This window comes from Rhinopithecus bieti, unplaced genomic scaffold, assembly GCF_001698545.2.
Source record: "Rhinopithecus bieti isolate Rb0 unplaced genomic scaffold, ASM169854v2 scaffold_12642, whole genome shotgun sequence".
NCBI lineage: Eukaryota > Metazoa > Chordata > Mammalia > Primates > Cercopithecidae > Rhinopithecus > Rhinopithecus bieti.
In genome coordinates, this window is record NW_016807465.1 from 329,384 (window position 1) to 343,777 (window position 14,394).

Genomic DNA, 14,394 nt, shown 5'->3' on the forward strand with positions numbered 1-14,394 from the left:
AAAAAAAAAAATGCAAGTTTGTATATGCTACTAAATAAAGTCCTTAAAAAAAAAAGAATCAAAGAACAAGTAGTTACATTTGCATATGAAAGCAAAACAACTTAGTGCTATATATCTTATTTAAATCAGCGCTGGCCAATAGAAATATAATGTAAGCCACAATTCTGTATTTTCTGGTAGCCACATTAAGAAAAGAGATAGGCAAAAAAAAAAAAAAAAAAAATTGATCCTAACAATGTATCTGAAATATTAGTTGAATGTGTAATCAATACAAAAATTATTCATGAGATCTTTTACATTCTTTTTTCTGGTACTAAGTCTTTGAAACCCACTGTGTATCTTATATTTACAGCACATCTCAATTTAGACTAGCCACATGTGAGGTGGTCAATGGCCACATTTGGCTAGTGGCTACCATAGTATAGGACATCACAAATTTAACAAAAAATTCAAAATCTGTAATTACAAGGTAACATGAATTGTTTTAGACAAAGTCAGGAGACACTGTGACAAGCCAAGGGTAATTTCACAAGTATCATTTAAAAATGTGAACAAAGAGGAATGTGGGAAGAGGAGCCAGGATTGTGGGTAGTGGTCAGAGTTTCTTACAAAATTTCATTTTGTAAAGATTATGTACTCATGTATTATTTGTGTAATTTTTAAAAATGAGTTTTAGAAAAAAAGTAAATAGATTACCATTCATTAGATATACTAACAGAAGAAAGAAACTTGGCTGGGCGTGGTGGCTTGTCTGTAATCCCAGCACTCTGGGAGGCTGAGGTGGGTGGATCACTTGAGCCCAAAAGTTTGAGATCAGCCTGGGCAACATGGTGAAACCCCATCTACAAAAAATACAAAAATTAGCCAGGCATGGTGGTGCACACCTATAGTCCCAGCTACTTGGGAGGCTGAGGTGGGAGGATCGCTTGACCCCGGGAGGCAGAAGTTGCAGTGAGGTGTGTTCACACTGTTGAACTCTAGTCTGAGCAACAGGTGAGCCAGTTTAAAAAAAAAGAAAAAAGAAAGAAAACTCACAGGAGTGAGCATTTCTTATTTTGTGACTTCTACCTTGGAACTGAGCTAAGAGGGTGTAACTTTTCAAAAGTATACTATAAAATTTGAGTATTAATGTAAGTATTATATAAAGCTTAAGCACCTCCTCTGAGGTGCTTCAAATACCAGGATAACCAAGATAGAATGCACCTACCCTAAAATAATTTGCAGATTAAAGGACAAACAAGAGGTAATTATGGTTAAGAACTGATAGGCCCAAGAAAGAACACAAGAGAGACACTCAGTCCTGAGCAGGGCCCTATCAGTCATGGCTTCCTTAAGGAGGTGATACAAAACTGAATCCCTAAGGGACAAGGCAGGTAAAATAAGGGTAAGAGAGGGGGTAGTCCAAGCACTAGAAACTATAAGAGGCTCTATATGGCTAAAGCCTTTAGAGATGCAGCTGAAGAGGGAAGATAAGGTCAAAACTCAAAGGACTGGCTAAGGAGTTTGGATTTTACACTGAAGGCAATGTGTAAGCACTGAAGGACTTTAAGGGAGTAAAAATTAAGCAAGTTTTAAAAAACATGAACTCAATTGTTATTTCCCTGTTTAAAAGATTCCAATGGTTTCCCATCACACAATAAAATCTCACTCCTTTTTCTGGCCTCTAAGGTGCTAAAGGATGTGGCCCTTGCCTACCCCTCCCTGTTTAACTCATACCACTCCCCTCTTTGCACCCTGTGCTCCAGCCTTCTTACTATTCTTTTAAAAGTGGGCTCATTCAGGCTCAGCACGGTGGCTTACGCCAGTAATCCCAGCACTTCCGGGAGGCTGAGGCGGATGGATCACTTGAGGTCAGGGTTGGAGACAACCTGAGCAACATGGTAAAACCCCATCTTCACCAACAATACAAAAATTAGCTGGGTGGTACAAGCCTGTAGTCCCAGCTACAGGAAAGGGAGGCTGAGACAGGAAAATCGCTTGAACCTGGGAGGCAGACGTTGCAGTGAGCAGAGATCACGCCACTGGAGAGGGCAAGACTCTGTCTCAAAAAAAAAAAAAAAAAAAAGCAGGCTCATTCCCACTTACGGGCCTTTGTACTTCCTATTTAATCTCAGATTCACATGACTAGCTTCTTTACACCATCCAAATCTCTAGTGGCTAATGCTGCTGCTCCTCAGAAGCTCATCCATATCCCACTGTTCCATTTAACATTTTAATAGCAAATACCACATTTGAAAATGTCTTACAACTGCAAAGCAATCTAAAGTAGGAAAATCAGAGAAGGTGATTCTGAATGACATCTAAATGAAACCATCCAGTGTTCAGATAGAAGGAACAGCAAACGATTAAAGGCAGGAACAGCCTTGGTGTCCTGGAGAAACAAGGTCAGTATCACTAAAGTAAGCAAAAGAGGGATAGAAGGTGATGAGGTCAGAGGCAGGCTGAGACAGATTATGTAGGACCTTAGAGGCCTTGGTAAGGAGTTTGGATTTGATACTGATTTTAAATGTGCTGGAAAGTTAAAGGATGGTTTTGTGCAGGAGGAACTTACAATATGACTAATAGATGAAAAATCACTTTACTGAGTGGAAAATCTATTGTAAGTAGGTAAAAGTAGAAATGGAGAGATCAACTAAGTTTACTGTAATAGTTTAGGTAAGAAATTCTGGTGGTAGCAGTGAAGACAGTGAAAAGTGTTAGATTCTAGATGTATCTTAAACATATGGTTGTCAGAACTAACTTATGGATTATTAAGGGACAAGGGAAAAAAACCAAGGATGACTCCTAGGCTTTTGGTTGGTATATTTACAATAACATGGGAGAAGGAACAAATTCAAGGGCAGTAAATCAGGTGTTCTGTTTTGGATATGTTAATTTTCACTTCCCAGTGTGGGTGTTGAGTAAGCGACCTAATATATATCTCTGATCTAGAAATATAAATTTGGAAGTTATCAGCATATGGATGACATTTAAAGTCATGAGATTAGGTAAGATTACTTGGGAAGAGAGCACAGATTAAAAGAGGGCCAAGGACATAGTCTGAAAGTACGTGGGAGAACAGTCAGGAATGACTTCTAGATTTCTGTTTTGGAGAAATAAGTGAATATGGTGCCATTTACTGAGATAGCTCTACTTCAATGAATAAGAGGAAAAAAATTTTTTTTTTAATTTAAAAAAGAAAGCTTATGAAGGTTAGGACATGTGGAGAATTTGTATTGGATATGCTGAATCTTAACTACACATAGGACACTCAGTGAAACTGCCAGTATACAGTAAATATATAATTCTATAGGAGACATGATTTGGAAAAACATATTAGGAGTTATCAAATAGCAGATTATGGTTGAAGGCAGGAGAGTGGAAAGGTCATTTGGCAACACTATGCAGAGCAGAGTGCTAACAGCAAAAAAACAATAGGACAAAATTTATCTGAGGGACTGAGGAAGAGCAGCCCATAAATTAGAACATTAGTATCTCATTTTTTTTCAGTAGTCTAATTGCCATAGTCAATTAAAGGGAAACATTTTGGAAGAAAAGGCCTTGATAGCTTGAATCTGAAACTTAGCTCTGGTATCTGCTAGCTGTGCCTTTAGTTCTTCAACTTCTCTGACCCTTTTTCTTAAACAGTGGTAACACTTGTTCCATTCTATGTCATGGACATACTATGAAAATGGATCAGCTTTTTTGATTCAAGTAGTTTTAATGAAAAAGCCATGACAATTAAAAACTATTAGACAACTCTCTCTATGGGTCAGTTTTTCTATTCTTTCTCTTGGAATAGCTACAAATAAATGAAAGGTAACATAAGCTCTACTGATGAACAGACTATATATAATCCAAGAACCAATTATTTTTATTAACAGGACTCACGGAGGAAGACGCAAGAGGGAAGAGAAGTATTAACCAGCTAATTCTACTTTAAAGCAAAGTGAGAAAAACATACTGAGCTTCACAGTGAGCCTGGAAGATGAAATTTGTAAACCACCTTCCTACAATGATCACTTTTCTTCATCTTCTTTTAGAGATGTAGAAGTTATTTTGTAAACTAAACACAAAGTATATTTGCCGCAGATAAAAAGTGGAAAAAAATTCATACACTCAAAAATAGTGATGCAGTTAGGACAAGAATGATCCCTTCATTTATCCTCTTATTCATATATTGAAACTAGATTATTTGGATGGCCAACCAGTGGAAATGAACACAACTGCGCTGCAAAAAGAAAGAGAAGTAGCTATCCCATTGGCTTAATGTCAGCTTTGACTTTGCGTGGAAAGTTTTCAAACAGTTTAAGAAACTGGGAAGCAGTTACTCCAACTGATAATTTAACTGCGGTAGCACTACGAGCTCATTTATTTCTTGTTCACAGGTTAGAATTAAACAAAACAAAACAAGCCCTACCGAGTCTTTAGGCCTGGTTCAGGGAAGCCTGCCTGTGTATTGAAGGGGTGTGGCAGCCATCAACACCTCTCCCTCCTTCTTTTGGTAAGATACTGGTTTTCACGAGGTTTACAGACAACAAGCATTTGCAAACGAAATATTAAATTGTCTCCAAATTTTGGCAACACTCTGTGCACGCTGAGTTTTGTGGACCCTGAGGTCTATCTCTCCAATTTCTGACTAAAATAACGGATTGGGAACTGGACGATCAATACGAAGGAGGTCACATCTTCAGTACGTACTACGACTTCAATTCAAAGAAAAAAATTGCCTGTTCCAGCAAGTGATGTCACTTGCAGAAAATAAGAAGCGGTGATTTTCTTCCAAGGGCAGTTTGGTGACAAAATGTAAGGCTAAAAACCAATTCCTCCACGAGTGATCACGAAGAACAGAAATCGATGGGTCAAGTCCTTCGTCTAAGGAAAAAGATTTTCGAGAAGGAAATGGTGTAGAAAAGTGACCAGAAAGCGATTATCAGGCACTCTTCCCTCCAGCTGCAGGAAGCAAACTCTCGGGTCGGGGCTAATTCTTGGGTCAGGGCTAACACCCGCGGGCTGCTGTGGTAAACCACGGCCAGCAGACGCCTCTCTCCCCCACGGACCGGCTTCCCGCAGGTTTGTGGCGACCGCCCCATGTCCTATCAACGGGCACTCTGAGGGAGAAGCGCCCAAATCAGCCACGGAGCATCTCCACAAGGGCCACAGCGGGGACTTAGGGGATGCCAGCCATGGCGCGGCAGGGGAAGGGAGAGCATGTGAAACCCCAGCCGGGACCGGCGGAGGAGGATGCAGGACCCAGAATGGGCCTACCCCTACCTGCCCAGCTCCCGCAAGGCGGGGATCATGGAAGCCAGCTCCACACCATGTTCCCCCATGCTGGGGCTGCGCGGCACTCGTCAACTACGCCGACTCGGGTTCCAGTTGTCTCCAAAGCTACCGCTGCCGGAAGAGCGCAGCGCCCGACGGAGCCTTGCGGAAGCCAAAACTCCTCGCGGAAGCCAAAACTCCTCCCGGAAGCCGCTACTGGCCCCGTTTGCTAGGCCCTGAATATTTTCTGCCTAGGACCCGGGGGAAGCCGGGAAGCCGTTAGCGGGCGGGGCAAGCGGGCTGGCGCGCGTCGGTCGAATTTCCCGGGTAGCGTCAGCTTTAGGTCTCAGCACCGAGCGAGCAATGTTCGTGAAGCTTTAGTTTTGAGTGGCCAGACTCTACTGTTCTCAAGCCTGGGAGGCACAGCGAAGCAACACCTCCAGATCGGGGGAGGATAGGGCTTGAGGACCGCCAGCCCAGACTCTCGCTTCACAAATGTGAGAACGATGACAGCGAGTAAAGGCCAAGAGTAGACTCCAGGTTTCCCCAGAGTAACGCTCTCACATTTTAAAAGTTCCTCACTTTCCCACCGCTCTTGTCCCTCTTTCTGAGAGATACAGGCCAAAAGGTGGGCTCTCCCTGTTTTTTTTCCTTTTACGCATTTTTTTTCAACTTGAAGTCAGTCACTCTTAGGTTTCCTTGAGGACCCTACCAACCTTTAATATTTAAGAATGGGGTTGGTTTATATTTGTGTCTCATCAAATCAGCAGCAGTACTATGTGTGGAAATACCACCATTACGGGCATCCACAACCTGTGATTTAATTTTTAAAGTAAAGCAATGGATTTTGGCAATACACATTTTCTAGCTCAACTCAATTTATTGGAAAGATGAACACTATAAGAAATTGTTGACATGTCGAATTTAGGTAGTTAATCACTCAAAGTCATGCAGTATGTTTACATTTGTTCTTTGGTACATGAGGATAGTTAACTGATATAGTATCTTTTAAAAAAAGTGATGTAATGACAGCCAAATATGCTCTTGCCTCAGGAACTTTCCATTTGCTGTACTCTCTACCTTGAACGCCATTCTGTCATTGCCCCTTTTCCTTCAGGTGTTTGCCAAAATAACACCAAAGAGCTTCATATAGACTAACACATATACACACTCTCTCTCGCCCTCTTTTTTTAATTAGAGACGTTGTCTTACTCTGTTGTCCAGGTTCTAGTGCAATGAATGTTGCAATCATAGCGCACTGCAGCCTAAACCTCCCAGGCTCAAGCGATTCTCTCACTTCAGCCTGGGCTCAATTGATCCTCCTGCCTCAGCCTCCTGAGTAGCTGGGACTACAAACATGCCACCACGCCTGGCTAATTATTTTTTGTAGAAACAAGGTCTTGCTATGTTGCCCAGGCTGGTCTCAAACTTTTGGCCTCATGCGATCCTCCCACCTTGGCCTCCCGAAGTACTAGGATTAGAGGTGAGAGCCACCACACTCGGACATACTATGTTATTGTTTCTCTTCAGTTACAATGTAAGCTCCTGGAGAGCAAGGTCTTGTCTATTTTGTTAACTATCAGATACCCAGGACCTAAAACAGTGTCTGGCACATAGGTGGTATTCAGTAAACATTTGTTGAATGAATCACTGAATGTTTTAGTAGAAAGGACATGGGATTGGAAGTTACAGTCCCTACACAAGTTCTCATTCCATCTGCTAGAAACTGTATGACCTCAGTAAAGTTACTTAATCTCTTAGTACTTCCATTTTTTCATCTGTAAAATGTGATTAATAATGTCTACCTCACAAGACTACAGCAAAGATTAAGAGGCGGTAAAGTCATAAAGTGGTATATAATTTCTTAGTTAAAATGAATGAATTATACTACATTTGTCAACGATGAATCCTGAAAACTATGTTGATTGAAAAAGCAAATTCAAAGGTATACAAAACAGTGTCATATCATTTATATATAATCTTAAAACCACAATACAATGCTTTGTGTTTGTTATGTATACAAATGTGTATGACAAAAGTATGAAAACATGGTTGACAAAGATAGATATCAACTTCAGGATAGTTGCACCTGTGGAAGGGAGAGAAGGGAATGAAATGATGAAGCTTCAACATATCACTAAGGGTTTTTTTTTTTGGTAGAATTTAAATTAATTATTATTGAATCAAAATTTAATGTTATATTTGGGTGGATGTTATATTACTATTTGTATCTGCATAGCTAGGATATTCCAACATGTATTAAAAAAAAATAGCTCCTTCCTGTCTTGCAAGATGGTGGGGGGAAAAGTTGAGAAGCTAGATACCAAGGAGAAGAAACCTGAAGCCAAGAAGGCTGATGGTAGTGGCAAGGTTAAAAAGGGTAACCTCAACTGGGTGCGGTGGCTCACACCTGTAATCCCAGCACTTTGGGAGGCTGAGGCAGGCAGATCACCTGAGGTCAGGAATTCGAGACCAGCCTGGCTAACATGGTGAAACCTCGTTTCTACCAAAAATATAAAAAATTAGTTGGGTGTGATGGTGGGCGCCTGTAATCACAGCTATTCGGAAGGCTGAGGCAGGAGAATCACTTGAACCCAGGGGCGGAGGTTGCAGTGAGCTGAGATTACACCATTGCACTCCAGCTTGGGCAACAAGAGCGAAACTCCGTCTCAAAAAAAAAAGGGAACCTCAAGGCTAAAAAGCCAAAGAAAGGGAAGCCCCACCGCAGCCGAAATCCTGTTCTCATCAGAGGAATTGGCAGATATTCCCAGTCTGCTATGTCAGAAACTCCAGGTATGAGAGGAAGTACTCAGCTACTAAATCCAGAATTGAAAAGAAAAAGAAGAAAGTCCAGAATTGAAAAAGGAAAAGTTTCTTGCCATTGCTACAAACCCAGTTGGTGGCAACAAGAATGGTGATACTTTTTGCGAAGTAAACTTCAGAAAACGCCTAGATCCTTCCAAAGATGTACCTCGAAAGCTGCTGTTGAACCACAGGAAAAACAAACAGAAACACCTCAACACAGAGAAAACTGCAAACTAGCTTCTCTCCTGGGATCATTCTGCTAATGCTTACTGGGCACCACAGAGGCAAGAGGCTGGTTTTACTGGAGCAGCCGAGGAGTGGCTTATTAATGGTGACTGGACCTCTGGTCCTTATTCAGGTTCTGTGGAGAATACACCAGAGGTCATCACAAAATTGAAATCAGCAATGTGAAAATTCCAAAACATCTTACCAATGCTTGCTTCAAGAAGATGGTGCTATGGAAGCCCAAATACAGACAAAGTGACATCGTCAACACAGAAAGAGAGTAATAGAAGATTACAGAGCAATGGAAGGTTGATCAGAAAGCTGTGGACTCGTGGCCAGGCGTGCTAGCTCACACCTGTTACCACAGCACTTCAGGAAGCTGAGGTGGGTGGATCACTTGAGGCCAGGAGTTCAAGACCAGCCTGCCAACATGGTGAAACCCCATCTCTACTAAAAATACAAAAATTAGCCTGGCGTGGTGGCGGGCACCTGTAATCCCAGCTGCTGGGGAGGCTGAGGCAGGAGAACCACTTGATCCTGGGAAGCAGAGTTTGCAGTGAGTGGAGATTGCACCACTGCACTCCAGCCTGGGTGACAGAGCAAGACTCCGTCCCAAAAAAAAAAAAAAAAAAAAAAAAAAAAAAAAAAAAAAAAAAAAAAAAAAATTAGAAAGCTGTGGACTTGTAAATGTTACCAAAAATCAAAGCTATTCCTCAGCTCCAGGGCTACTTGCAATCTGTGTTTGTCCTGATGAATGGAGTTTATCCTAGCAATTTGGTGTTCTAAATTTCTTACCAAGAACCTAATTAAATAACTGATGCATTTAAAACTAAAATAAGTATACTTTTAAACTTAAATAGCACATCTGAAAATAGGTTACAAATATCACATTTTAGCTATTTTAGAACATATGAAGAAAGATTATAAAATGAGAATGCTATCTGGAAGGCAATATCTGAATAGCATGGTAATTCTAAAAAGCAGTATAAACCTGCAAACCTTATAAATAGTAGAGCCTTGGAAATCCCATTTAATTCAAAAAGTCATTTTGTGCAAGATATTGGGTTAGGTACTTCTGTGGCATATAGAAAGATGAGGAAGATGAAGTTAATTTCAGCCGGGCATGGTGGCTCACACCTATAGTCCCAGCTACTTGGGAAGCTGAGGTAGGAGAATGGCTTGAGCCACGGAAGCCAGGTTTGCAGTAAGCCACGATCTCGCCACTACATTCCAGCCTGAGCAACAGAGCCAAATCCTGTCTCGGAGGAAAAAAAAAGTTAATTTCAGGTAATGTACAATTTGTGGATACAGAAAGGATGTAATGAGAACATAGACAAGAGCAAAGGGAAATCCAGTGAATGCTAGGAGAGGGATATAAACAGCATGTATTGGAAAAATAGAGGACACAATCTACTCCAGTGGAAAGAAGAGGTGGATCAGGAAGGAGCTCAAGGAGAAGGTGTCACCATATCTGAGATTGGACTTGAAGGATGAGGAGGAATTCAAGAGACAAAAATTGGGGAAAAGGAATATATTCTAACTAGAGGCAGCAGTATGAGCAAAAAGCATAATGAGGGAGGAACACGGTCCCCTTCGGCTGGTATGAGAGGACATTTAGAGTAGTCTGAGACATTTGTACAGACTTCAGTAAGTAGTGGAGAGGCTCTGGGATATTTTATATAAAGAGTGATGGTCAAAGCTACACTTGAATCTGGCAGGAGGGTGTAGGACAGAATAAAAGGAGAGTAGCAGGTCATTTAGAGAAATCAAACATCTGTAACAGTATTTTAACAAATGAGTGTTGATTCAAGAAGTCAGCATTCCAAGTAGACATCCTCCCTCTAGTAACTCATGTATTATCCAGGCTGGTTCCATTTCTACACCTTCTACTCAGCCCTAAACCTACATATACTATACTCTCTGTCCTGTTTGCCCTCCCACCCCTTAAGTGCCTCTCACCAGAGTCACCCATGACTTTCATATGTCTGTTGACCAGTTCTTGCATTTGACATTTTAGCAGCATTTGACAATAGAGACCAGGAGTCCCCAACCTTTGTGGCACCAAGGACCAGTTTTGTGGAAGATAGTTTTTCCATGGACAGGAAGGTGGAGGGATGTTTTCGGGATGATTCAAACACATTACATTTATTTTGCACTTTTTATTATTACATTGTAATATATAATAACTCACCATAATGTAGAATCAGTGGGAGCCCTGAGTTTGTTTTTCTGCAACTAGACGGTCCCATCTGGGGTAATGGGAGACAATGAGAGATCATCAGGCATTAGATTATCATAAAGAGCGTGCAACCTACATCTGTCGCATGTGCAGTTCACAATAGGGTTTGCACTTCTATAAGAATGTAATGCCCTGCTGATCTGACAGGAGGCTGAGCTCAGGCGGTAATGCCAGTGATGGGGAGCTGCTGTGAATAGAGATGAAGCTTCACTTGCTTGCCCTCCACTCACCTCCTGCTGCGTGGTCCAGTTCCTAACAGCCAGTACTGTGGCCCAGGGGTTGGAGACCCCTAATGTAGACCACTGTTGCTTTCTTGGAAAGCTTTCTTTGGACTCCATGACTCTCTTGTTAACAACACTTCTTTGCCATTCCCTTTACTGTTGGTATTCCTCAGGATTCTGACTTAGGTTCTTTTCTCTTTTTTATTGTTTCATTCACACTCAAGGCTTCAGTTAACTTTCCGTCTGCTGTTCACTCCAAAATTCATTGCTCTTCCCTTATCTCTCTTCAAGATTTATATTTCCTATGTCTATTTCCCTACTGAATATTTTCCCTTCTGCATTTCCCAGGCACTTTATTTTGTTTAACTTTTTGTTATGGGGACTTTCTAATAGATATAAAAGTAGACACAATAAGGAACTCCTTTATGCCCATCACCCAATCAATGATTATCAGCATATGGTTAGTCTTTGTTTCATCTATAACCACCTTTCTCATTTTCTCTATCCTCAGTTGGATTAAAGAAAAGTCTAGACATTATATCAATTTATCTGCGGATACTTAAGTTTATGTCTTTAAAAGATAAGGACTAGATTCTATCTCCTAAATATCAAACCCATCCACTTTCCTCCAAATTCTCTTACCACCGTTCTAGTTTTAGACCATTATCACCTCTTGCCTAAATTACTTCAACAGGCTTCTAGCTTGCCTATCTGCCTTTGGGCTTGTTTTTCTCTAACCCATTCTCCATAGTTGAGGGGGAGGGAGTCTCCCAGACCTTTTCTTTTTCCTGAAATGAATCTCACTCTGTCACCCAGGCTGGATTGCAATCACTTGATCTCGGTTCACTGCAACCTCTGCCTCCCGGATTCAAGCCATCCTCCCACCTCAGCTTCTCAGGTAGCTGGGATGACAGGTGCGTGCCACTATGCCCAGCTAATTTTTGCATTTTTAGTAGAGATGGGGTTTTACCATATTGACCAGGCTGGTCTTGAACGCCTGACCTCAAGTGACCCGCCCACCTTGGCCTCCCAAGTGCTGGAATGCTGGGACTATAGGAATGAGCCACTGTGCCTGGCAATCTCCCAACTTTTTTTTTTTTTTTTTTTTTTTAAGATAGAGTCTCACTTGCTGGAGTGCAGTGGCACAATCTCGGCTCACTGCAACCTCCACCTCAGGGATTCAAGCCATTTTCATGCCTCAGCCTCTGACTAGCTGGGATTACAGCTACTGTAATCCCAGTGTGTGCTACCATGCCTGGCTAATTTTTGTATTTTCAGTAGATACAGGTTTCGCCATGTTGGCCAAGCTGGTCGGGAGCTCCTGGCCTCATGTGATCTGCTGCCTTGGCCTCCCAAAGTGCTGGGATTACAGGCAGGAGCCACCATATCCAGCCAATTCTTAATTTTTGTGGGTATATAGTAGGTGTATATATTTTATGGGGTACATAAGCTATTTTGATACAGGCACACAATGTGTAATAGTCACATCAGGGTAAACGGGGTATCCATCACCTCAAGCATTTATCCTTTGTGTTACAAACAATCCAATTATACTCATTTAAAAATGTACAATAAATGCTCGACTGTAGTCACCCTGTTCTGCAATCAAATACTAGATGTTTTTTCTTTTTTCAAAGTCTCATCTGTTGTCCAGGCTGGACTGCAGTGGCATGATCTTGGTACACTGCAGCCTTGGGCTTCCAGGCTCAAGTGATTCTCCCACCTCAGCCTCCTAAGTAGCTGAGACTACAAGCGCACACCACCACACCTGGCTAATTTTTGTACTTTTTGTAGAGACGGGGGTTTTGCCATGTTGCCTAGGCTGGTCTTGAACTCCTGGGCTCAAGTGATCAGCCTGCTTTGGCCTCCTGAAGTGCTAGGATTACAGGCTCAAATACTAGATCTTATTCTATCTAACTATATTTTGTACCCGTTAACCATCGCTACCTCACACCCGTCACCCCCACTACCCTTCCCAGCCTCTGGTAACCGTCATTTCACTCTCTATCTCCATGAGTTAAATTGTTTTTATTTTTGGCTCCCACAAATAAGTGAGAACATGTGAAGTTTGTCTTTCTGTGCCTGGCTTAATTCACTTAACATAATGACCTCCAGTTTCATCCATGTGGTTGCAAATAACAGGATCTCGTTCTTTTTTTTATGGCTGAATACTACTCCGTTGTGTACATGTACCACATTTTCTTTATCCATTCATCTATTGATGAACACTTAGGTTGCTTCCAAATCTTGGTTATTGTGAATAGTGCTTCAATAAACATGGGAGTGCAGTTATCTCTTCGATAAACCAATTTCCTTTCTTTTGGGTATATACCTAGCAGTGGGATTACGGGATCATATGGTAGTTCTAGTTTTAGTTTTTTGAGGCACCTCCATGCTGTTCTCCATAGTGGTTGTACTAATTGACATTCTCACCAACAGTGTACAAGGATTCTCTTTTCTCCACATCCTTGCCAGCATTTGTTATCCAACTTTTTAAAAATTATTCAGTAGTACTGTTGAAAATTTCAAAATGTATATCCTAATATGTGCACATTTTTATTAACCATATATATGTAGTTCTACATCCTAATGTACAGGAAATTCATGATAATGTAAATTTGAACATAATACAACTGTCAATTGATTCCTGCGTTCCTCTCAGCCCTCTTTTTATCATTTGCGGAGAGGAAGTGTGGAGGAGAGGGTGAGGCAGGAAGCAGAGTGGTTGGCGTGGATGGGTCCCAGTGTCCCTGGTATTTCCTAAGCCCAGTGTGCCAGATCAAGTTGACAAAGGGGCATCAGTCAATGTTCTGGAATTCCAGTCAGCCATATGTATAGAATTGTCCCCATTCATGATTAAACGCGAGTGTAGAAAATGACCACCAGGTGGTACTACAATCCAGTTGAGACTAAGATGGACTAGGTTCTTAGTCCATCCTGGTTGGTTAGCTATGCAAATTCCAACATAATGCACCAGTTTTACAAGTTCCTTTCTACATCTGAATGAACTTCAGTGGACACCTCTTGGCACACGCACATTCAATAATACGCATTGTTAACAAGCTTCTAGATGATGCTGATGTTGTTTGGAGTTGTTCTGCACAGTAGTCAGAGCAACCTTTTTTTTGTTTTTGAGACAGAGTCTGGCTCTGTCGCCCAGGAGGGAGTGCGGTGGCGCGATCTCCGCTCACTGCAAGCTCCGCCTTCCGGGTTCAGGCCATTCTCCTGCCTCAGCCTCTCGAGTAGCTGGGACTACAGGCGTCCGCCACCGCGCCCGGCTAATTTTTTGTATTTTTAGTACAGATGGGGTTTCACCGTGGTCTGGATCTCCTGACCTCGTGATCCGCCCGCCTCGGCCTCCCAAAGTGCTGGGATTACAGGCGTGAGCCAGCGCGCCCGGCAACCTTTTTAAAACCCAAAGACCATGCCATTTCCCTTCTTTAAAAGCTTGGCTATGTATAGAATATTGTCAGACATAGATTGAGGGTAAAAGGGGGCACATGTCTGTTAGTTTTCTTTGGGTAAAGCCTCAAATAATAGACAACATAACCACAAGCCAATTTTCTGAAACCTAATAGTGCAGAATAAATGGTCCAGTACAGCCACACTGTCCCATTGAGTAGAAACACTGCAAAAACCCATTACAAAAAAAAAAAAAAA

The 14,394-nt window shown here is 41.7% G+C and overlaps 2 protein-coding genes across 3 annotated transcripts in view; one reads left to right on the forward strand and one right to left on the reverse strand.

The window, feature by feature from the left end:
• Positions 1-5,468, reverse strand: part of ATR (ATR checkpoint kinase) — a 132,180-nt gene extending 126,712 nt beyond the window's left edge. Inside the window, 1 exon segment of the mRNA XM_017882270.1 lies at positions 5,254-5,468. Within this exon segment, the coding sequence (XP_017737759.1) occupies positions 5,254-5,312 (59 nt within the window). The 5' untranslated portion in view covers positions 5,313-5,468.
• A 127-nt stretch (positions 5,469-5,595) lies between these two features.
• Positions 5,596-14,394, forward strand: part of PLS1 (plastin 1) — a 137,015-nt gene continuing 128,216 nt past the window's right edge. The window contains exon 1 of one of the 2 annotated variants that reach the window (XM_017882274.1): positions 5,596-5,741. The gene's annotated coding sequence lies outside the window, so the exon portion shown is untranslated. Of the gene's footprint in view, positions 5,742-5,773; positions 5,873-14,394 lie in introns of those variants that run through there. The other variant, XM_017882272.1, reaches the window with a different exon arrangement.